The 23,583-nt window shown below is 48.8% G+C and overlaps 1 protein-coding gene across 1 annotated transcript in view; it reads left to right on the top strand.

Annotated features, from left to right (window-relative positions):
• LOC138581134 (arf-GAP with SH3 domain, ANK repeat and PH domain-containing protein 1-like) overlaps positions 1-23,583 on the top strand; it is a 1,625,721-nt gene that overhangs the window by 1,193,831 nt on the left and 408,307 nt on the right. The window contains exon 21 of the mRNA XM_069652230.1: positions 19,485-19,552. Within this exon, the coding sequence (XP_069508331.1) occupies positions 19,485-19,552 (68 nt within the window). The remainder of the gene's footprint in view (positions 1-19,484; positions 19,553-23,583) is intronic.

The raw sequence follows: 23,583 nt of genomic DNA, 5'->3' as shown, positions 1-23,583 counted from the left end.
CGAAAATGGGCGTCGACACAGGCGTGCCAGTAATACTATCCCTAGTGTGACGTCCACTGTACCCAAGATCCCTCACGCGTGTAGGATCCTCAGATTGTTTTTTTCCGCCATACTGGTCGGAAGCATCTTGCGGAGTTCCCTGGCCTTAGCCATACTTTTGCTGTTATTATAATTTTAATTCTTATTCATTCCCTTCCCCACCCCAACGTCGACCCTCAACCTCGACGACGGCTGGAGAAGTCATCGACCGTCGACTGCTGCACGACGGATCTGGGCCTCGGTAGGCCGCTGGCCTCGGCCCGGGCCTAGTAGGCCGCTGGCCTCGGCCCTTACAAGTAGGGAGAGTGGGGGGTGGTACATACTCTTCACTCTTGATATATAGTTACATTTATATATATTCCTACACTTAGCAGCCCGCTGCCTTAAGGTGCGTATGGAGGGTACCCCTTTTCAATTCTGCCCCAAGTGCAATCGCAAATACCCTTGGGTCGACAGGCACGCCACGTGCAATCTCTGCTTGCCGAGGGATCACCCCGAAGCGAACTGCAGAGCGTGTAGTAGGTTTAAACCTAAGACACTTAAGGACCGTTCGACAAAGCGTTGGGCCCACCACGCCAGGCAGGAGGCCATGGCAGCGGAGGGCGCCTTCAGCGATGGCAGCGACGCCGTACTTTCGGACGGCGAGGGCATTACGGCGTCGAAAGACAGCCGACGAGCGCAGGTCCCCGACCTCGGAAGGTCGTCCGGCAAGGCGGCTATGGGGAAGACCCCCGGCGACGCAAGCGCTACACACCTAACACACACTAAACACACTAAGACCAACCGGACCTCGACGACGTCGACTTCCCGGAAAGAGGCACAAAAAGAGCGGTCCGACTCGGTGTCCTCTGGGCGCTCTCGATCGAGATCGCCTCACGACGCAAGGCAATCATCCACTCTTGCCAAGAGTGCCTCGCTACACACACTAACGGAAGTTCGATCGTCGGGAGACGAAGACGACTTCCACCCCCAGGCCGCGCTCCAAGATACCGAGACCGCGGTTAACACCAGTGAGGCCCCACGCCCGAAGCACACAGATACCTTTCCAGACCCTCGACGCCAGGCGTCGAAAGTCTCTGGGGCCCCCAAGGGACAGGGAAAACATTTTTCCACGCACGGAGAAGGGGGGAAACAGCGGAAAGCACAGCCTTCCACCCCTGTAAAGCCTAAGCAGACAAGCAAACACAAGTCTACCCTTGAAAATAAATCACCTGCTAAAGTAATACCCTGTTCCAGGGAATGGTCCAGTGAAGACATAGACAGGGTTATGTCTAGGATGTCTTCCTTAGCTGATTTTTATGATAAGAACCCAGAACACTTTCTTTCATATAACCCTCAAGGGGCCACACCCTCAGGCTCCTCCGATCCCATCCCGCTAAGTAAAAAGCCCCGGGTCGAAAGACCTGAACCCTTCGAGGTTCAGCCTTACTCCACTTCATATTCTACTCCACTCCCCAGTTACCAGGGACAAGTTTTCCCTAGAGAGGACCAGGAGTTGGACATGATGGAAGAACAAACCGGGACAGATTACTATGCGGAGGATGAGGACTTGGAGGAGGGAGAAGATGAGCAGGAAATTTACAGAGTAGATTCCCCAGTACAAAGCGAAGCCCCAGTTACTGACTCTCCAGTTGATAACCAGCCCCTCCTTAACGAGGTTCTCGCCCGAGCAGCGGAACACTTCCACATCGACACCCACGGTGTACAGGAGGAAAGGGACTTCGCGGAGGAGTTTGTAGGAGAGAGAAGACCAGTCGCTCAGACCATCCCTATCCTCAAATCCATCCAACGAAGAATAGATCCTTCCCTGGTGAATCCGAACCTCACCAGAGCTGTCAACCCCAGAATTGAAAAGATTTTCCGGGCAGCCCAGTCTGACCCTCTGTATATAAGGGGACATCTTAATCCAGATTCCCTAGTGGTTACCAACACTAGAAAAAGGGCTGGCACGCCCTTATCTTCATCAGAAGCTCCTCCCGACAAGGAGAGCAAAAAACTTTACGGGTTTGGCAGGAAGGTAGCCTCAACGTCCGCCTACCAAGCAAGGATTGCGAATTCCACCACCCTGTTGGCTAGTTACAATTGCCATCAATGGGAAGAGGTCGCGGCGCTCATTGCCTCTGCTCCAGAACCATTAAAGGGCCAGCTGGCTCGGATCTCGGCAGAAGGGAGAGCCGTGTCTGGTTGCATTTTAAAAGCAACTTTCGACGCCGCTGACAACGCAGGGAGATTGATAGCAGAAGGTACTGTTATCAAAAGACATGCGTGGTTACGGCAGTCGGGATTCAAGACAGAAACCCAGGCTTCTTTAATAGACAAGCCAGTGGAACCCGACCTATTGTTTGGGAAAGCGGTCGAAGACGCACTTAAAAATGCCAAAGATGAATATGAGACTCTCAAATCCCTTGGCCAGCTTACCAACAAACCCCCTAACCAGAGGGGGAACAGTAATTTTCGTCGCCCACGCGGACAAAATTCACAAAGAGGCAACTATGCCCAGGGACAGGGTACACAATGGAATAACAACCAGCAGTCTACCCAGAGTTACGGCAGGGGTAACAAGAGAGGTCGTGGAAGAGGCAGAGGCAGCCCCAACAAGGGAGGTGGCACGCCTCCACCAAAACAGTGACGCTCAGTTCAGGGTCCCTTGCCACGCAACCCCAGTAGGGGGACGCATTTCCACCTTCACCCAGGCTTGGGAAGGGATCACCTCAGACAGATGGGTGCTGTCAACAGTATCCGCAGGATATTGTATAGAACTACTGCAGCGTCCCCGGAACCATCCTCCACGACAAAGAGTGCACTCCCTAGAGCATCAAAGGATCCTTCTCGAGGAGATCGCCATTCTGCTAGAAAAGGACGCGATAGAACTCGTCCCAGGACACCAGGTAAACAAGGGTATCTATTCAACTTACTTCCTTGTGCCAAAGAAAGATTTGACAATGCGCCCAGTATTAGACTTGCGGCCTGCCAACAAGTATGTCAAGCCCCAAAAATTCCGTATGACCACGCTACAAGAGGTAATCCCCCTCCTAAAAAAGGGGGATTACATGGCAACCTTGGATATGAAAGATGCTTATTTTCATATTTCCATGCTCCCAGCGCACAGAAAGTACTTACGCTTCAAGGTAGACAGTCGCCACTACCAATTCAAGGTACTGCCCTTCGGGATAGCTTCTGCACCAAGGGTATTCACCAAGGTACTGGCGGTGGCGGCTGCACACCTACGCAGGGAAGCAATCCCGGTGTACCCTTATCTGGACGACTGGCTCATAACGGGGGAGACCCCAGGAATTTGCAGGTCAAACATTCAGAGGACTATCGACCTCCTCCACGAATTAGGCTTCTCTATCAACGAGAAAAAGTCAAGTCTGGTGCCAAGCACCTCAAAACAATTTCTAGGAGCTATCCTAGATACTCAGAAAGGATTGACCTTCCCTTCGGAAGAGAGAATTCGGAATATACTTCTGCAAATTCCGCATTATCAGTCAGGTCAACAGATAACAGTACGCAAAGCTATGCGGTTACTGGGCATGATGGCGTCATGCATTTACCTGGTCCCCCACGCGCGTCTGCGCATGCGTCCCATGCAGGAATGGTTGGCGAAACAGTGGTCTCAGGCAAGTGGTCATTGGGACGATCTAGTGGTCGTTTCGCCAACACTCGTACAGAGCCTACACTGGTGGACAAGAGAGAATCTCGCAAAGGGGAAACCCTTTTACAATCCCGAAGTACAAGCCGTGGTAACTACAGATGCATGCCTGACTGGGTGGGGAGCTCACCATCTCCACCACACAGCTCAGGGTCTCTGGTCTCACTCAGTAGCCAAGAACCACATCAATCTGCTAGAGCTTCTGGCAGTATTCCGAGCGCTAAAGGCGTTCGAGCCCCATCTACTGAACTTGTCGGTGCAGATCAGGACGGACAGCAGGACAGCCATGTTCTATCTGAACAAGCAAGGGGGGACTCGTTCACCAAATCTGTCCAAGCTTGCCCAGAAAATCTGGATATGGGCACTCAGACGGAACATCTTCCTGTCATCGCAACATGTTCCAGGGGAGCTCAATTCCCTAGCGGATGCTCTAAGCAGAGACTCCCTCCCAGAAGAACACGAATGGGTCCTTCACAGAGACGTGGTAGAAGATCTCTTCTCTCAGTGGGGTTTCCCCACTATAGACCTATTCGCCACAAGCGAAAACAAACAATGCCCAGGATTTGCATCCAGGTTCCCCCAACCGGACTCCCAAGGGAATGCCCTGTGGATGAACTGGTCAGGGATGTTTGCGTACGCTTTTCCACCAACTCCTCTCATCAGGAAGGTGGTGTACAAGATGAACAAGGAATCGATGACGCTCATCCTAGTTGCTCCCATGTGGGCGAGACAACCATGGTTTCCACACCTACGCAGGATGGCGGTGTGCGAACCCATCAGACTCCCAGCTTGGTACAACCTACTGTCCCAGCAACAGGGTCAAACAGTGCATCAGGAACCCAACTCTATGAACCTAGCAGCATGGCTCCTGAAGTCATAGAGTTTGGACATCTCAAATTACCACAGAGGTGTATGGACATTCTAAAGGAGTCCAGGAAACCAAATACAAGGCACTGTTACTTTGATAAGTGGAAAAGATTCGTTATCTGGTGCCAGAATAAACAAATCAACCCGGTTGATTGCACTCCTTCCAACGTTGTGACATACATGCTCCACCTGCTGGATGCAGGGTTGGTTTTTAACTCACTGAAAGTACACCTGGCAGCCCTCTCGGCTTACACCACATCCCATAACAAGGTCTCGTGGTGGAAAGTGCCAGTGGTTAAAGCCTTCATGGAAGGAGTAAAGAGACTTCACCCTCCTATTTCGAACCCACCGCCAGGATGGGACCTCAACGTGGTGCTAGCTAAGCTCATGGGACCCCCATTCGAACCCATGCATAAAAGTAGTCTCAAACACCTGACTTATAAAACGGCCTTCTTAGTAGCCATTACCTCCATAAGAAGGGTCAGTGAGATTCAGGCTCTGTCAGTGCAAGATCCTTTCTTTACTATCCACAAGGACAAACTGGTTTTACGCACACACCCTAGGTTCTCACCTAAATTCATATCCAAGTTCCATGTAAACCAGTCCATCGAGCTTCCGGCTTTCTTCAAAAACCCACAAAGCTCGGCTGAGGTAAAACTACACACCCTAGATGTGCGTAGGGCGGTCCTATACTATGTAAATAAGACCAGACCGCTAAGGAAAACAGATCAACTGTTTGTCTCCGTAGCTACAGGCAGAGAGGGGGATCGCGTCTCTAAAGGCGCTATCTCGAAGTGGATTATCAACTGTATACAGCTGTGTTACTCTCTTTCTGAAAAGACTCTGCCTTTTACGCCAAGGGCCCACTCTACTAGAGGCATTGGTGCCACTCTGGCTTTCATTGCAAATGTTCCCCTCGACACCATTTGCAAAGCGGCTACTTGGAGCTCTATTCACACTTTTACTCAGCATTACTGCATTGACACTCATTCCAAGACAGATACACAAGTGGGACAAGCGGTTCTAAGACACCTGTTTGCTCATGACCCTTCTCACATCCCACCTCCTTCTTCTGGTACTGCTCGCTAATCTATGCACAGCATGTGATCTAAGCAGATTCCACAAGCCTCAGAAGGGATACATTACTCACCGTAATCGTATTTCTGATGCTTGTATCTGCTTAGATTCACATGCGACCCACCCTTCCTCCCCTCCGAGAGAAGGCGCATGATTGCTTGTAGTCTTACCTTTCTGTTTATCTGCTTGGATTATCTGTACTCACGCTACTCCTCATGCTTCCTCATGTCAGAAAAAATACAATCTGAGGATCCTACACGCGTGAGGGATCTTGGGTACAGTGGACGTCACACTAGGGATAGTATTACTGGCACGCCTGTGTCGACGCCCATTTTCGACTTTCGAAAAACAAACTGTAATACTCCGCAGCTTCCACTAGATGTCGGCCTATGCACAGCATGTGAATCTAAGCAGATACAAGCATCAGAAATACGATTACGGTGAGTAATGTATCCCATATATATATATATATATATATATATATATATATATATATATATATGGATGTCTCCAACATTAACCCCATCAACAACCTCCCCTCCATCCTCGCTCGCTAGCCACCCGAACTTGCCAGCTTCCCCAATCCTCTGTGCCTCCTCACCAGCAACCCCAACCTGCCGGTCCCCCACAGCCTTATGCTCCCGCATGAGGGAACACTAAGGCCCAGTCACCCTTGCGGCCCCTATTCAGCGTGTGCAACTCTGACTACCCCTTCTTATGTAGGCATTCTATCTTGTGTCTTCGGTGTCCAAAACTTCTGCGTTATTGAGGGGTGGCACCATTATCATGATTCCTTCAACGGCGTGGTGAGTTGGGCAGAAGTTCCTGAAAGGTGTTGGCTTCCTCTGGAATATGAAAAAAACACACGCCCGTCATATTCCAGCCTCAGTTTGGCAGGAAATAACATTGCATATTTAATGTTCCTGTCCCGGAACCTCTTTTTCACATCAATAAAGGTCTTCCTGGTGGACTGCACCTTGTCCCAGAAGTCCAGGAAGAGGCGAATCGATGCAGATTGATATGTCAGGGAGCCTTTCTCTCTTGCTTTCCAAAGGGCCTTGTTTCTATTGCGATAATTTAGTAGCCCAGCGATTATCGGTCTTGCTGATGCCCCGGGTATCATCTTTCTCTCACTTGGGATATGGTGGGCTCTCTCCCCAATGAACACTGCCAAGAACACCTCAAAGCCCAAGATATCCCTCAGCAGGTCCTCCACCATTGTCTCCATGATCCATTCATCTGCCGATTCCGACACCCCTATGATTCTCAGGTTGTTTCTACGAGACAGAGATTCAAGATCATCTTGCTTGTCTTTCAGTTCCTTAATCGCTTTTTTAACGAGGGTGAGGTCTCTCGTGGCAGTATGGGCTTCATCCTCGACAGTAGATACCCCGCCCTCCACTTCGTCCAGTCGTTCTCCGTGTTTGTCCAGACGCACTTGCATGTGGTCTACCTTGCAAGTGAGGATATGCGTTTTGCTGTCTAGAGACTGGATTTTGTCCGAGCATTGATTTGATGTCATTGAGTGCCCCGCCCGGATCCAGCACAATAGAGGTCTTGGCGCTATTTGGGGAGTCTTCCCCCAAGGCCAAGTGTTTAGCCGTCCCGGGAGCCTCAAAGTGCAACTTGGACTGATGCCTGATTTCTGGGATTTTGACATGTTGTGACATATTCGCCGTTCCCTCTTCTTCACTGTGTCTCTGATCTACCACCTCTGGTGCGCCACCCCGGGTATGTGTGACCCCACTCCCCCACTCAGTTCTCACCCCTGGGATTTGGGGTGGGGGGTGTGCTACCCCTCACAGTGTGTGACCGTGTGTAAAAGAAAATGTGTTTTCCTTATTGCTAGATTGCTAGGGGGTGGGGTTGGGGCATGCAAGCGTGAGACAGGCGTGTACTGTCTGGGCGGCTGGTGATGCTTTTCTTGGGGGGAGGGGCCTGAATGCAGTCCAGTTCTGTGGTGGTTTAGCGGTCCCCTCTCTGGTAATTCCCACAGCCCTGTCTGGGCAGTAGCTCGCCCTCTCCCAAAGGCTCCGTTGCGCAGGGTGTGCAGCTCAGTGTCCGGTCCAGGCCTTGCCACCCGCCAGCCACAGATTGCCTCACAGAGGGGGTCTCCCACTTTCGCCCGACTCATTCTGGTCACTGGAGAGTAGGGTGTCTTTTGGAGGTACGGGGGAGGGGGAAATTTAAGAGCAGGTCCCAGCGGTGCGGTCCGGATCCGCCCACGACCCCCAAAGGTCCTACCGCCTATCTGGGGCACCACTTCAGTGGGCACACACCAGCCACCGGCAGCCTCCAGTTTGCCGGTCCCGGATGTCAGTGCATTTGATATTTTGGTTGCAGGCAGTGCGCTCCGTGCTCCAGCACAGCAGGCTCTCCCTCACCTGAGCTCGACTGCTCCGGCACCTGAGGATGATCTCTGCGCACTTCCTTGGAGCAGTCCGACTTCGGCTCCTTGCGCTGGACCTGGTTGGATGGGTCTCCGCTGCCACTGCAACGCTGGATCTATACTCCTTTGCCACGTCTCAGGGTTGTGCTCTCCTTTCTTCCTCCAACATTCAGCAGGCGCTGCAGGCTGTGTTTCTCTGCCTCCCGCCTCACGCTGCAGCGTTTCTGTACCGGGCAAGGCCGGCCATGTCAGTGTCTCAAAGTGCTGAAGCAGAGAAGTCAGAGACCGGGACCCTCTTACCTGGTGGTCTTGGACCCGGAAAACGTAGCCAAGGCCAGGACAGACGAGAGGGACAAGTCCCCCACTTGAAAGGCGTTGAACGCAGAGATTGACAAATCATGCAGAAGAAGAGAAACTGACGCTTACATGCCAGCAACGCCATGGATGCCATCCCGCTGGAGCACACCTGAAGACATAGAGGGTACCAGGGTTGCCCAGGGTCGAGGAGTCGAGTGGAAACAAACCGAGAAAAAGATACTGACAAGGATGTTTACGGGAGCCCTAGAAACCCCAAGTATTGAATCATGGCAAGAAGCACATATACAACAAGAGAGTTTAAGGAAACGTGAAAGCCAGAGGGACCTGGAGAGTACTTGAGAAATAAGTGACATTGGTACAATCATAAGGAGAAGGGAACCTGGAGAGTCCAATCAACCTGTTCAAGATATAGAACCAATAGAGAAATAGTGGTCAAGGTGGTGCAACAGGAAGAATGAAACATTCCTCAGTGCAACGAACTTGAAGCATTTGATTCATATAGAGACTCGCAACTATATCTGGAGAGCGGGAGAGCTGAGAACCCTTCTTTTCTGAACTTTTGTTGAGCTGGAACCCTTCTCCAGAAAGAGATTAAAAGGGCAATTGGCTGGACATAGCCTAAGCTTAGAGGCTGTTGCTTTGGCTTATATGTTTGTTGCTTATTCCACAGGGTTAGTGCCAGATGGCGATTAGGTTTGGATTGAGAACTATTTTGACGGATGAGCACCCTTAACACACAATCCCTATTAGTGGTAGGGATAGATGGGCATTTTCTTTTAGTTTAATAAACACCATTGAAATGTCAATCTTGAGTCTGACTCCTTCTGGTTCACCACAGCTTTCTCAGGTGTCTTGCTTCTTCCCCTTACATTTCCCAGCCGTTTGCTCTTATTCCCCTTCTTCCATGATTTGCTTTAATTGTTAACTACATAGTGGTAGCTGTAGGGTTAGAACTGTATTGTATTGCCTTGTATTGTCCTGGACTACCACATCTGTATATATATATGTGCATCTTTTGTACTGCTTCCTATGCCTTATATTGCTCCATTACAGTTCATAGTTTATGCCATATCTACGCCTGTATATATTATCCAAATGTTTATTCTTTTTACCTTTTTGTATATACGTGTACAGCACTGTAACCTAAGCTGAAAATATCCTTACTGCTCTTGTGCACCGATACCTCTGGGTCTGATGCGTGTTATGAATAATAAAACAAACAAAACTCCTGTCTGACATTATTGAAGTCGGACAGATTTTTTTGTTGCCTTTCTAGCTTTGTTCCCCTCTTGACTTGGGATTGGTTTCTCTCTGCTCCAACTTTCAGTGCTATGAGGATGACACTCAGCTCGCTTTCAGGCTCCCATCAGTCACCTCTTCTCCCTCTCTCATCCCGGATTGTCTGTCCACAATCCAGGAGTGGTGTGCCACCAATGATCGCTTCCTTAATGCCAGTAAGACATATATATCCTCCTCATCAGCTCACCAGCACCTTCCTTTCCAGTCACCCTCTGGCCACCCACTCTTGGCCCTCTTCTTGCTCCCACCTGTGAGGTTAAGAACCTCTGGGTCATCTTCGACTAAACACTCTCCTTCCCTCCTCACATCTCTGACGTCTCTAAGAAGTCAAACTACCAGCTGCACCTCCTCAGAGTTGTTCTTCCTTTCCTCACTTTCCCCCAGAAGCTCAATGTCTCCAGAGCTCTGGGTTCCTCTTGGCTGGACTATTGCAACAGCGTCTTTCTAAATCTACCTTCCTCTACTCTCTGTCCTCTACAGCTCATCCAGAACAGGACTGCAAGACTCGTCCTTGCCCTAAAGCTCAGGGATTGCATCTCTCCAGCTCTGAAATCTCTCCATTGTCTCCCAGTGGCAGCAAAGATAAAGTTCAAGACCCTCTGCATTGTCCACAAGGCTTTCTGGGGCCTGGGACCGGAATACCTCCAACTCTCTCTACGGAAATATCTTCCTACTCCTGCTCTTCGCTCCACCACCTTAAACTCCTTGAAGGTCAGTTGCTTCTCCAAGCAACGAGTTGGGGGAAGATATCTTTCTTCGACTGGTGCCTCCCTCTGGAACAGCCTCCCTGCCTCTCTGAAACTTGAGCAGACCCATCTCTGGTACCGGAAGGTCCTCAAGACCTTCCAATTTGCTTCTGCCTTCTCTCTTCCTCTCCCCTGCTGATGTACTGTCTGATACATGCACTGGGCACCTGCCAACCCTCTGAATTTGTGCCCAGGTCCCTGCCTGTCCAGCTGCATACCCACACTGCCTCTTTGCACCCCCTGCACTTGTGGTATGTATCTGTAACCCCATAATCCCCTTTCCTGCACTTATTAGACACCTGTTGTCTGCACTACTTGTTGTGTTCTGATTCCTTGTCCGGGACTTGTCCACCCTCCCACCCCCCTCCTCTGGCACTTCTCCTCTCCCCTGCACTTGCACGATCTCAGTGTCCTAGGCCTAGTAAGATATTTGTTTTTGTCCTCCCTCTTTTTCCCCTGCCCTTGCCTTGTCGTGCCTTGAAACACTTGTGTATAGGCGCGTTATAAATGCCATATCCCATCATATCATATGTGCGTTCTTAGGTGTTTCTCCTCTCCCCCTTGCGATTCCAGGCTGTTTGTGCATATTTTCCCCCTTTCCATCATTTGCCTCAATTGTTAACTGCATAAGTGGCTGAGGGAGTAAAACCCCTGTCAGCCATTTTGACGCCAGATGTAAGTGCCTGATCAGCTGCATGGTCCCCCCGAGTGGAAGCTGTAGTCCTGTCTGCCAGTTTTGATGGACTGTGGGCTGTCTGGTAATGCTGCTATAGAGTTTTGTTGAGACCGCAGAAACCTTGGGAGAGAATGAGTGTGGTGCCAGCTCGCAAACACATGCTAAACAGTCTGTTATTGCAAGGCCTGAACCACTCTATGCCCATGGAATACTCGCTCTTGGGTCATCATGGCTAATGGGCTTGAAATTCCACTAGCCCTCATACGATTAAGTAAGGTTATGAAGGGCTGCTACACTTATGGTTGGTAAGGGGACTCTCTTTTGCCTCCTCCATATCTTGTGGGTGCAGTTTAGGGGTGGTGCAGCATTCACTTGTATCCTCATAAGGAATGATGACCCAGGAAATAAGGGAAGGCCATGGGGGGCGGAAACCCCTAGGCACCGTCTTCTGGTATCTCTTCACCCTATTGGTGGGCATAGCTGGTGCCCAAAGCCTTATGTCACATTCCCTACTCCTGCCAAGCTACATGTATCATTGCATGGTTGGGTGTTTCTTCACACATTTCGTGCACACATGCTTAAACTTGCAATGCAAGACTGGTGGGTGGAGGAGCTGTACTTCACCCTTCCCTTTACCAAGCCTAGCCCCAAGAAACCACATTGTGGTCCACGTGCATGCTATAAAAAGCAGGACAAATTTTAAATAGAAATAAAAGTCCCATTATTGCAGGCTTAACGGGACCCCTCGGTCTGAAGGAAAGCGCGGCTGGATGTGTCCATCATTGGCTTTGTGGCTGGAGTGACTTACCGCATAACACTGAGTGCTCCACCACATGTCCATCTTCAACTGCCTTGTACTGAATCCATGCCTCATTCCATAGTTAATGTGGACTTTCCTTAAGATGTGCAGGTATTTGAATACAACACTGCTCATTCGGGATCAATTTCAAAGTAGACACTGGTTAGATCACAAATAATGACTTTTAGTTACCTGAGTCCAAGGGGTCTGTGGCCTGCTCGTCAATGCCCATTCGCCCACCTTCCACCAAGTACTTCTCTACGAAGGAGGTTAAAAAGATCTTCACATTTCCTTGCCCAGATTTTCTAATTTGTGGCATCATAGAATGGGCACTTAGTCACCTCGTGACCCTGATGTATGGCCTCTTTTGCCACTGTCTCGTTCGGCACACTTTCACTGAGAAAGCCCACCCAGGCAGTGCTCAGCATATCTTCATCCAACACTGCACCAGCCACCTCATCCATTGTCACAAGTGTGTGCCTCGCTTGGTTGTGTTGTTACCTTGACCCCAACTACCATAGCTACGTTTCTGAGAAAATAGGCAACCCCACCTCTCTGATGAGCTCTACCAAGATTGTACTTCACCCAGTCAATCCACCCCATCCTGAACCCACCTGACTCACAGACACAGTGCAACCCCATTTTTTCTGTCTATCTCTCCTTTTAGAAACCATGTTTTGTACTATTTCTGTTTGCACCCGTCCATGATTCTGACATTCCCTTTAGACTCCTAAAAGTCCAAGGCCACTCGAGTTGTGGGCCTAAACATCCCTGTGTTATGTTCCTGCGTTTCTGAGAAAATAGGCAACCCCACCTCTCTGATGAGCTCTACCAAGATTGTACTTCACCCAGTCAATCCACCCCATCCTGAACCCACCTGACTCACAGACACAGTGCAACCCCATTTTTTCTGTCTATCTCTCCTTTTAGAAACCATGTTTTGTACTATTTCTGTTTGCACCCGTCCATGATTCTGACATTCCCTTTAGACTCCTAAAAGTCCAAGGCCACTCGAGTTGTGGGCCTAAACATCCCTGTGTTATGTTCCTGCGTCGGGAGTACCGGTGCGGGCGGGGGATATGCGGGTGGTAGGCCTCGCCACAGTGTTAGCATGGGCGAGGTGCAGGAGCTCAATGAGACACAACATATTGTGTATACTTTGTGCTCCGCTCTGCCGTCTTCTAGCAGGCAGGGCCTTTATTACTCCTCACATAATCGCGTTGCATGAGATGTGAGGCGGATACAACATTCCTCCTTTATTTCAACTGAACAGAACATTAACAAATAACAATAAACTACCATGGTGGCTCACCCCTACATACTCAAGTCCAATGCAGGCAAAACATTTCCTTTGCTTCTATTATGGAACCAGAGTTCCCTTCAGTCTTTGTGTTTGTCACCACTCATAGTCCTGCAACTTCACTGGGGATTTGGGGGTGGCCCTCAAACTGTATCTATGGAGCCACAGTGGCTGCATTGTCTCTGATTCCCCTCCCCCATCCTGTTCACCTTCTATTTGATCGGGTGCAAACTCTTTGTCTGATGGCTCACCTGGGCTGCCACCTCGAATGTCCTCTTCCTCACCCACTGGTGCAAGATGGTGCTGTGTGGGGTCGTCATCTCCTTGTGGTCGCTCACTTCCATACGTCCACATCTCTTCAGGCACTTTCTTAAACCAGGAGGTGTTTCTCATGATGGTTTGCTGTCCTCAACTTTCCATCACTATCAATCCTTTGGCATGTGTAACCTTCCATCGATGTTGGCCATGTCTCGATTCCAATTTTGACTTCGTGGGGTTTTGCAACACCAACACATTGTCACCTGCTTTGTGTCTGGCCTCCCTGGCGTTCCTCTTGTGGCTCATGTGTTTGTTCACTGTAACTCTTTTTGAGTGCGCTCACTGTCAATATCATCCACACCCTTGCTCAGGTGATGGGGAAGGGACAAGTTTACTATCGTCCCGTACATGAGGTCTGCCGGAGGTACATTCATGGAGCTATGGGGTGTGACTCGGTAGTTCCTCAAAAACCGGTATAGGTCCACTCTCCAGTTGCTGTTTTTGCTTCAAGAGGTGCATAGCACCTTGTTAATTGTCCTCATTAATCTCTCCACATCCCCATTCGCGTGTGGCCAACAGGGGTTGATGTTGTTGTGCTGGATATGGACCTCCTCCATGTATCTCCTCCAATCTGATCCCTGAAATGGTGGTCCATTGTCACTCTCGACACGCCGTGGTAAACCATGCATCGAGAACATTTCCTCCAGTGCAGGGATTACCGTGTCGGCCGAGGTTGAGTTGATGATCTCCACCTTTGGGTACAGTGAGTGGTAGTCAATTGCTACTAGGCGATAGGTACCCCCCTGCACGGTGCAAAAGTCGATACTGATAGCAACCCACCTCGATGATCCACGATCCGCCGACTGGATTGGCTCTTGGTGTGGGGGTGCCCCCATGATCTGGCATGGGAGGCAGGTCCCAACGGTGTCCTCTTTCTTCGTTTCTAGGTGCCGGAACAACATCCTTTCTTATTCTGGCCTATGTACGGACCGTTCCTTGGTGTCCTGCGTGTGCAAGGGAGATTATCCTGTCTTGTAGGCTGCAGCGGATTACAATCCGGGAGCCCCTTGGGATCAGGCCCTCGCTGGTAATAGACAGTGCTTACCGCACTGGGAACATCCCTGTTAAGCAGTCTGTAGCCGCCTGCGTGCAGATGTGAACATTTCGGAGGAAAGAGTTCCAATCCTTTGCTATGATCGTGTTTTTGATGATGTTACAGCATGGTCATCTTGCGTAGCCTCAACGATGTATGTAATGTTGACTGCTTTGGGCTTTGTGGCATTGGTGACTTGGCATATGTGCTCCTCTGCTTCGTCCTCTTCTCCTGGTGTCACCGGTTGTGGGTGCCTGGACAGGAAATCCACGGGGCTGTCCGCCCCCGCCTGGCACACCAGCTGGAACTCGTACTGTTGTAGGTGTAGTAACCACTTTCCTATCCTGGCCGGGTGTGTTCTGCTGATCCTGAGAAGATCGGGAGGAGCGGTTTGTGGTTAGTGAATGTCTTGAATCTTTGTCCGTAGAGATAGATATGGAAGTATCTGCACCCCCACAGGACCGCTATTGCTTCTTCCTCGATGTGGGAGTACCTCTGTTCAGTCAGTGTGAGGGCTCTGGATGCGTATACGATCAGTCGTGTTTCCCCTGTTCTTGACATCTGCACCAGGATTGTCCCGAGTCTGACTGGGCTTGCGTCCACATGTAGCTCTGTGGCCAGAGTTGGTCGTAGTAAGCCATCACGGTGTTGGCTGACAGTGACTTCTTGATGCACTCAAACGCTTCTGTGCATTGTTGGTTCCTTTCCCATTTGAGATTCTGCCTGGTGAGTTCTTGGAGCGGCTCTGACATAGTGGCCAGATTGAGAATAAATCTGCCACAGTACGTGGCCATGCCTAGGTAGCTGCACACTTCCGTGGATGTGGTAGGAGAGGAGGCTTCTTTTATATCTGCTACCTTCTGGGGGTCAGCTGATATTCCCTTTTTGTTGAAGACGCAGCCAAAAAACGTGACCTCCTCCTGCACCAACTCGCATTTATTCCTGTGTATCATGAGCCCTGCTTTCTCCAGCCTGTCAACTACCATTTCAAGGCGGCAGAGATGTTCCTCCTTGTTTTCAGCGTGGATGAGGATATTGTCACTGATGTTTAGTACACTGGGGATGCCTTATATTACCTCCTGGATTGCCTGTTGGAATACTTTTGCCGCTAAGGAGATCCCGAAACGTAGCCATTTGTAACGCTGTAGGCCCAGGTGGGTTGAGAAAGTAGTTGTGTATCTCGAGTCCTGATATAACTTGAGCTGGTGATAGCCAGCGTTGAGGTACATTTTGGAGAAAAATGTAGACCCTGTGAGGTCCGTGATGATCTCGTCCAGTGTTGAGGTGACGTGTAGCTCCCTTTTTATGGTCTTTTTATCTGCACCTTACCAGGGTTTGTTTGGGCATTTTGGTGACAACCATGGGTGAGACCCTGGGGGTTGGACCAGTCACTTCCTCGATTATACCTGCGTTTTCAAGTTCTTTTGCTACAATGTCCCTCATGTGAAAAGGGGTTCTTCTGTTCTTCTGTGTCGGACTGCTCGTGGCTGTATTGTTTGATCAATGTGGAGCTTCATCAGTTTGCCTTTGAGGCATCCAATGCCCCATAAAATGTCCAGGTGTTGGGCTAGAGGGCTGGCGACCTCAGTGGAGTTGGTAACATCACAAATAAATTGGATGAGTCCCAGGTTTTCCGCGGCCTCCCAGCTGATTCGGCACTCGATGCCGGCATTGACCACGTATATTTTGAAGTTGATGCTTGTATACCTCTACTCAATGTGGTTCAGAATCGCTCTGCCACTGGGTTGGTTTCTTGCTGCCATAGGCAAACAGTTGAGTGGCCGTGTGTTTGAGTGTGGGCTGCAGGCTCAGTTTCCGGGAACATGCTTGTCGGCATGACATTCAATGATGTCCCTGTGTTGATGGTCATCAAAGTCTCTTGTTCCTGTATGTTCACGAAGCACTTTGGCCTTTTCTTTTTTTTTTTTCTGGGTGTCACCGCCTTGTTTCAGTGCAGAGATTAGGTGGACCTTCCCTCTTTTTTTGTACTCGTCCTGCTGCGATTGCTGTTGCTGCTTCCTCATTTTCATCCCCTGATTCATCTGTTGATAAGTTGTTCTCTGTTACCACCAGGCGTGTCTCTGCCTGTTTCTTCTTCTTTGTCGATTGTTTTGTGGGCGGCGGTTGTGTGCGATGGGTCTGGCCAGCTGATTCCCTGCAGACGTGTGCGTAATGGTCTCTTCGGCCACATGCTCCACACTTGGTCCTTTGTGCTGGGCAGTTTCTTCTTCCATGTCGTGCCCCTCTGTACCAACCACACTCTGTTTTGCCAGGGATTCTCAGCTGCCACTGTAGCAAGTTTTTCATCTGGATGTTGTCCTCTCTTTGTGAGAGCTGGTTTGTAACCTGCGCAATGGTTGCTGTTGTTGGCGCCACATGAAGTTTCTGAAGGGTGGTGCCCATCTGGTCCACTCTCGCGTGTGACAGCTCCCTCTGGCATCCATACTCCAGTATCCTTGCTAAAGTGATCCCTCTTTCACTCAGGACCATTCTGCACAGTTTCTCAGAAGACATGTCATTGATTATCTGGCGCCTTATCTCTTTCTCGTTCTCCACAAACTCACATGATAATGCCAGCCGACTCAACCTCGTATGGTATGCATCTAGGATCTCTTCTTCCTATTGCACTGTGGTGCAGAAGTTAAGTCTCAAAGTCTGGGTTGAGTTGTGGCATAAAATGTACGGCCGAGACGTCTCTGGCAAGTTGGTATGCGCCTGCGCTGTCGCCTATCACTAGCGAATTGAAAATGTGTAAGAAGTCATTACCAAGTTGAGCAGCAGGTGTGACTTCATCTTCCTTGGTATGGTGATGTCCTTGCAATCCATGGCCATTTCATACTTCTGGATCCACATCGTCCAGTGAGGCCCTACAGAAGACTGGTCCGTGCAAGGGTCAAATGGTCCCAGCGCTGCTGATATGCCCCCTTGGTGACGGGGGGTGGTGTCTGGGGTGACAGTGTTGCTGCCAGCCTGGCCAGTGTATTGGCCCTGGGTGTGGTGAATCCTGTGGCCATGTTGCTGCGCGTGGGGGTGTCCACTTTTATGTATCTAGGGGCCTGGAGTGCCTTCCTCCTCACCTGTGGTGTGTCCACTTTGTTGAAGGGTCCTTGCTATTGTTTCATCAATGTTCTTTAGTAGCGTTGATGTTAAAAAAAAATAGAATGCGTCAAGTGCTGGTTGGAGTAAAGGAAATTAAATGATGTCAGTGTTTTCGGCTTTCGTTCGTCCCCCGTTTCTTTGCTTATGTTCGTGCCGAGGAGTGTGGCTCCTCAGCAGTTCCAAAAGTTTTTGGCCGGATTTACCGAGATCAAATGGCTGTGTTGTACGCTGATGTGCACACGCCGTCTTTACTCCTCGTCGCCATGTTCCTGCGTCGGGAGTACCGGCCGGGAATATGCAGGTGGTAGGCCGCGCCACAGTGTTAGCATGGACGCAGTGCGGGAGCTCAATGAGACCCAACATGCTGCGTATTACACCTCACATCATTGTGTTGCACGAGACGTGATGCAGATACAACACCCTGCACTCTCAATGCCAAGCTACACACCCACACACACTCTCACACTCTCTTGCACTCACTCTCTCTCTCACTCACTCTCTCTCGCACTCACACACTCACACTCACTCACTCACTCACTCTCTCTCTTTCTCTGCTTGCCTTATACTTGAGTCCCTTCTGGCGCTAACCCTTGTTGTGGTCCTGTAACTGCTGCATACTCATCCTCTTTCTAATTCCCCATTTTGTATTCTGGAGCACCCATTCACTGATGTCCCCTCCTCCCTGATATCTGCACTGTCTGGAAACATGTAGTCCTGTTGTATTGACCTCTTCGCATCCCTTACATCCCAGCCAAACCTGCCCTGTCCGACCCCCATGCCATCAATTCTTACTATGGACCCAACATCTTCCAGTAACCTCTGCCTTTGAGACTAGCCAGCCATGTATTGCACTGGTCCCTGCCCTTGTTCTTCTCTTTGACAACTGGCTGCTCAGAGCCTGCATCCTTTGGCTCGCTCTGCTTTGCTGGAATGTTGTCTCTTTTTGGTTCTGCCTCTTATTTCTCACTATACATCTCTGGCCCAGGCAAATCGCTTTTACTTTTAGATCTTTGTCTATCATTCGTCCAGCATACCAGCAAAAACATCCCCTCCTCCCTGGCATGGGTTAAGAAAAATACTAGCCACCTTGGAATGTAAGATCTGCCTATGGGTTGAGGCTCTACCACAAACCCATACAAAAAGCACCACAACAGCCATCTTGAGGGGCTAAAATGTGGACCTCGCCTCCTGTCCTTCCAGAAAGAGCATCCCTACAATTGCAGAAGATACTTCAAAATGGAACTGTTTAATTCACTCGTTACACCCCATGATGAAGATCTGAGCCACCTACCCAAATTGTCGATTGTATAGCCGCACGTGAAATGTGACACACATTTTTGGCCGTGGTTATGCAGTGTGTTGTTGTCTCCCCTTTTAAAGTGTTTCACCCTTCCACCTGATTGCCCTCCCCCATCATGTCACAGGGCACCTTTAGATAGCTTGCCCCCATTTGGGTGCTGTGTAAATCACCAATTATGTTGAACAGAGACCGGTCTAACCCCTCAGTCATATTAGATGGCAACTCCCTTCCTGGCGCTGTGTCCCTTCGCACCCCACATAAGTAGTGACCTTAACTCTGAGTTTGTGGACACATACCTAAATGCCATGCTCAGTCCCTCTTCCACTCATTCCCTTTGGGCCCTCAACCCCAAACCCATAAAGGCATTCTAAACGTATGATTCACCATGCCTCCATTGTGGCCTTAAATCCGGAAACAAATGGTTTATAATTGAAGAGAGCATTTTGGGGGAAGGGGCCTGAATGTGTGGGTAGGAGTTAGTGTGCCTCTGAATTCTTCATTAAAATGCCATATTGAACTTTGTTCTGCGCGCACAGTTCCATGTTTTTGATTTTGTTTTATTTTTTACGCAGAAAATGAAGCCGGCGAGACACCACTAGATATGACCAAGAGGTTAAAGTATTTCCAGTGTGACCAACTGGTAAGAAATGCATTTCTACTCAGGAAGTGAAAAAGCTGTTTTGATTTAATTGTATTTTTGAAATAGAGTGGGGCTAATTCACAAAACGTTCCCATTTCAGCGTGCAAAGCGCGCATGCAATTGGGAATAAAAGCACACTTTTATGCATGTTCTGATTCACAAAAGAAACCTGCATGTCAACATTTCTTGCAAGGGCCAGTCTTTGTGTCAGGCAGATCAGGCGGCTGCCTGACGTGTCGGGGCCTCTAAGGGGCGCCGCACCAGTAGTACACTCTGGCTTGTGTACTGTTGCATACATTTTCATTAATTGACACTGTGCGCTGCAGCGCTAGTCAGACTCGGGCCAGGCCAATCTGACTCCGTGAGTGGCGGCAAGCGTATGCAAGCAGGCAGCAGCCGTTTCTCCATCTCCTGCAAAGCCAGGCCACACCAGCCACGTTAATTTTCATAATGTATTATTGCTATTTGCTAGCACTAAGCAGCCTCAGCTGAGGACAACAAATAGCAACATTTGTTGCTTACTTCCCTGGGTGGCGCCAGCCATGCAACCAGGCCCCAGGCCTGGCGCATGTGCCCTCCTTCAGCGCATGCGCTGCACACTGCACTGACAGGGCAGGGGTTGATTGCTTGGGCAGCCTGTGCCCTGCTGTGACCCTCTGTGTCAGTTGGCATGGAAATTGCAGAGGAATCCTTGGGATCAATGGCCCAGGCAGCCAAGCATGACGTAGGCTACAGCAGGTGCCCAGCCAGGAGGAGCCCAAGCCCAGAAGCCCAGAGCCCGAGCCCTTGTGCCGGCTGCCAGCAGCCTGCCACTGCGAAGATTGACATTGGTCGGTCGGTGTTGATAAGTGGATCTAAAAAGACCAAATGTGAAATCACCTTCCTGCTGCCGAAGGAATGGAGGGGGCTTTCAGAAGATGGGAGGCAGTGTCTGTTGCTTGGAGCCTGTCTGCCTGTGCTCCCCTGGGCCATTCTTGCAGAATATCCTTGCATAGGATATCATTGCGAAACACTTAATGCAAGGTGAAACATCCTTGAAGGGCAACAAACATTCCCAATCTTCAGGATGACGGCAAATAGAGAGATGAAGACAAGTTAATGGCTTGTGTGATGTGGGGTGCTTTTGAATTGTCTGAGTTCATACTGGGAGGCTACTGACATTTGGGAAGTCATTATGAAGAACTTATTTGATTGAAATAGACAAACTAAGCCCATAATGAAATGCCCACCCAAATTAACATCTACAACAATTAAGAGGATGGGAACTATTAGCTTACAAACTTGCACTCTTTGTGCCACACTAATCCAAACCCCTTGCCTTTGGGAAAAAGACGTAATTTCAAGTAGAGGTATGAACATTATTTAATTGAATCTTCAGGCTGGGGGTGAATAATGAGATGAATACCTTATCCAAAGATTACAAAGAGTAAATGCAGATACTGTATAGTAAGGAATGGAGGGAGTTCATCCGCGGTGAACCAGTATGACCAATGTGCAATTAATATATGATAAAGAAAAACATTCGAATTAGGGGGGTAGAAGGTTATTTCGTGTGCACTGTCAGCGGTGATAGGACAGAGGGCCATTTCAAAGTGAAACATAGACTTGTAGGAAGCACATTTGTGGAATATGCCAATTGAATTCTGAAATGAATATAAGCCATGTGCTAAACAATGTTATAAAAACACCAAAATGCTGGTGCATTAATAAGTAGATCAGAATAATATCAGTACAAACTCCGAAAGGTGCCCTCTTTTCCGGCTCACATGTTAAGTGATATAGGAAACAATATAAGACATTTCATGGCAAAGCAAGTAATTAGTTTAGCATATGCACATTCGGGTACTCCTGCAAGACTAGCACTGGATCTAAAAGAAAACAATAGATGCTAATTAATGGCTATTACATGGAGGCTGCGTATGTGTGCGGCCTGGTCTGAGTATGTGTAAGTACTGCAGAACCCTGAAACGCGTACGCAACAATACATGGGGACGAAAATGAAGGAGACCAATTGCTGTAGTGTAGAACCCTCCAGGAATAGCAAACCTAGTCTGAATTTATATTTAATAAGTAGCGCAAGGAATTTGGAATGATTATTGGTGAGCCACGTTGGCTGGAATCATTCATGATGTGAAACCACACAGCTGCACGGTGAACATCAGGGTGATCTATGGTTCCAGGAATTGTTGCAGAGTTGGAAGATACCCCCAGGTATGACAGGGAACATATAACAACACAGTGATATCCAAGTGTACTTCTGGTAAACCAACCCATCATGTCGGTCAATGTGGGGTAATGCGCTCTGTTCCGGATGTAGTGTTCCAACAGTGGTTTGAACTACTAATAAGAGTTTCGATGTAGTATTAAGTTGGAGGCAGCGCCTTCCGGACTTAGGCTAATGCAGCTAACTGTCCATAGGGCTGTGGAGCATGGTCAGCAGTTCACGGGTGCCAGGCAGGTTTGGCAATGGTGGTTTCAGGGTCAAGCGGTGGTCACTGGGGTCTTATCAAGATGTTCCCTGTTCTCAGTGTCCATGTACCAGCATGCACTCTGGTCTCTTAGTGTCTTCTCTCATGAGCTTGGGCTTCTGCCACTTCTCGGGTCTAGTTTAACCCCAATAGGAGCCCATGGTCACAAGGGCCTCTCGTCCCAGTGAGAAGGTCGGAGCCCCCAGGCGTCCCTACTGTACCAGGGCTTCAGCAAGACCCAAGTCATTTCATCACATGCTTAAGCTATGTGCTCTGTTAGGGCGCCGACTGAAATCATACATTTACACACAGCCCAGCCAGCTTTTAAATAGCTAAGAGATGACGTTTTGCCCAATAACTATGGCACACGTTGGGCGAGTGCTGAGAAACGTGTCAGAGCACAGACTAGCAGAGGAATGCGCATCAGCATGACCTAACACCTGAGCACTGCCAAAGGAAATAGCAGACTGGCACAAAACACAGGCCCTTTATTATATCTATAATTTAGCCTCTCTTCCTTTTTGCTCTGTACATTTCGTCTATTTTGCTCATTTGTCCTACTTTACCTTCTACATACAGCTCTCTACGCATTGACCATGCGTGTTGTCCTATTGGCCTCTTTTACCTTCTATTGCAGCTAGCCATGTTGCCCAGGAGCATTATGTATTAATTGCGCCATTTTGCGCTTGTTTTGCATTCTTCTGTCTCACCGTGGAGTACTTTAATAATAATTCTTTAATGTGATATAGATTGAAAATTCAAACGTTACACATAATACAAATTACATACATTGATATCAAATCAAATAAAACAACATATGTACTATACCCAAATAAAAAAGAAAAAAGGAATAAATTGATCATATTAAAATGCATATATATTGCTGTCTTTTCCCAATATACTATGCGTTCTTAGCAGCTCAAAGTAATGAATAAACATCTTTCAAAAAGACTATTTATATCAGAGTCATATGACAAATCAAATTAGACGATAGACCTACTCCCAGTCAGAATAAGATGTCTTATTCTTCTCACTACCGTTCTCAGATACTTAAATCAGGGAGCCCAAGCTCACTTCAATCTGTTGCCAGACATTATATAGTGAAATAAACAAATGTATGTTGCAGGTGTTACTGCAATATAGCCAAAATGATGTTTCACATATGGTTAAAGGATCATGTGCAAATTCACTAAGATATAATAATATTGTGGGATTTAATATATGACATTCAGTTAAGAGATGTTTGGCTGTCTCCAGATGTTCTGGAGGTTTGCACAGGCGACAGACTCGCTCTTTGGCCGGGATATTGTCCCTAGCTCCCAAATTGCTCAGCGTGGGCAGTTTTTCCAGTCTGAACAAGATGATAAAACGTCTGAGCCTTTTGGTGGGGCAAAGATACAGATATGCTTGAGGTTTCATAAAGGTATATAACCTGTATTTTACAAATTGGTAGGACTTTAAAGTGCTCAAATATGAGAAATTCTCGAGCCAATCCCACAGGTCTACCTTTTTCCCCAAGTGCATTTGAAACTTCCTTGGTGAAACTTACCCCTCTGTGTGTCC

This window comes from Ambystoma mexicanum, chromosome 3p, assembly GCF_040938575.1.
Source record: "Ambystoma mexicanum isolate Mex_15411 chromosome 3p, UKY_AmexF1_1, whole genome shotgun sequence".
Classification (NCBI taxonomy): Eukaryota; Metazoa; Chordata; class Amphibia; order Caudata; family Ambystomatidae; genus Ambystoma; species Ambystoma mexicanum.
This window is presented reverse-complemented; position numbering and strand designations above follow the sequence as displayed.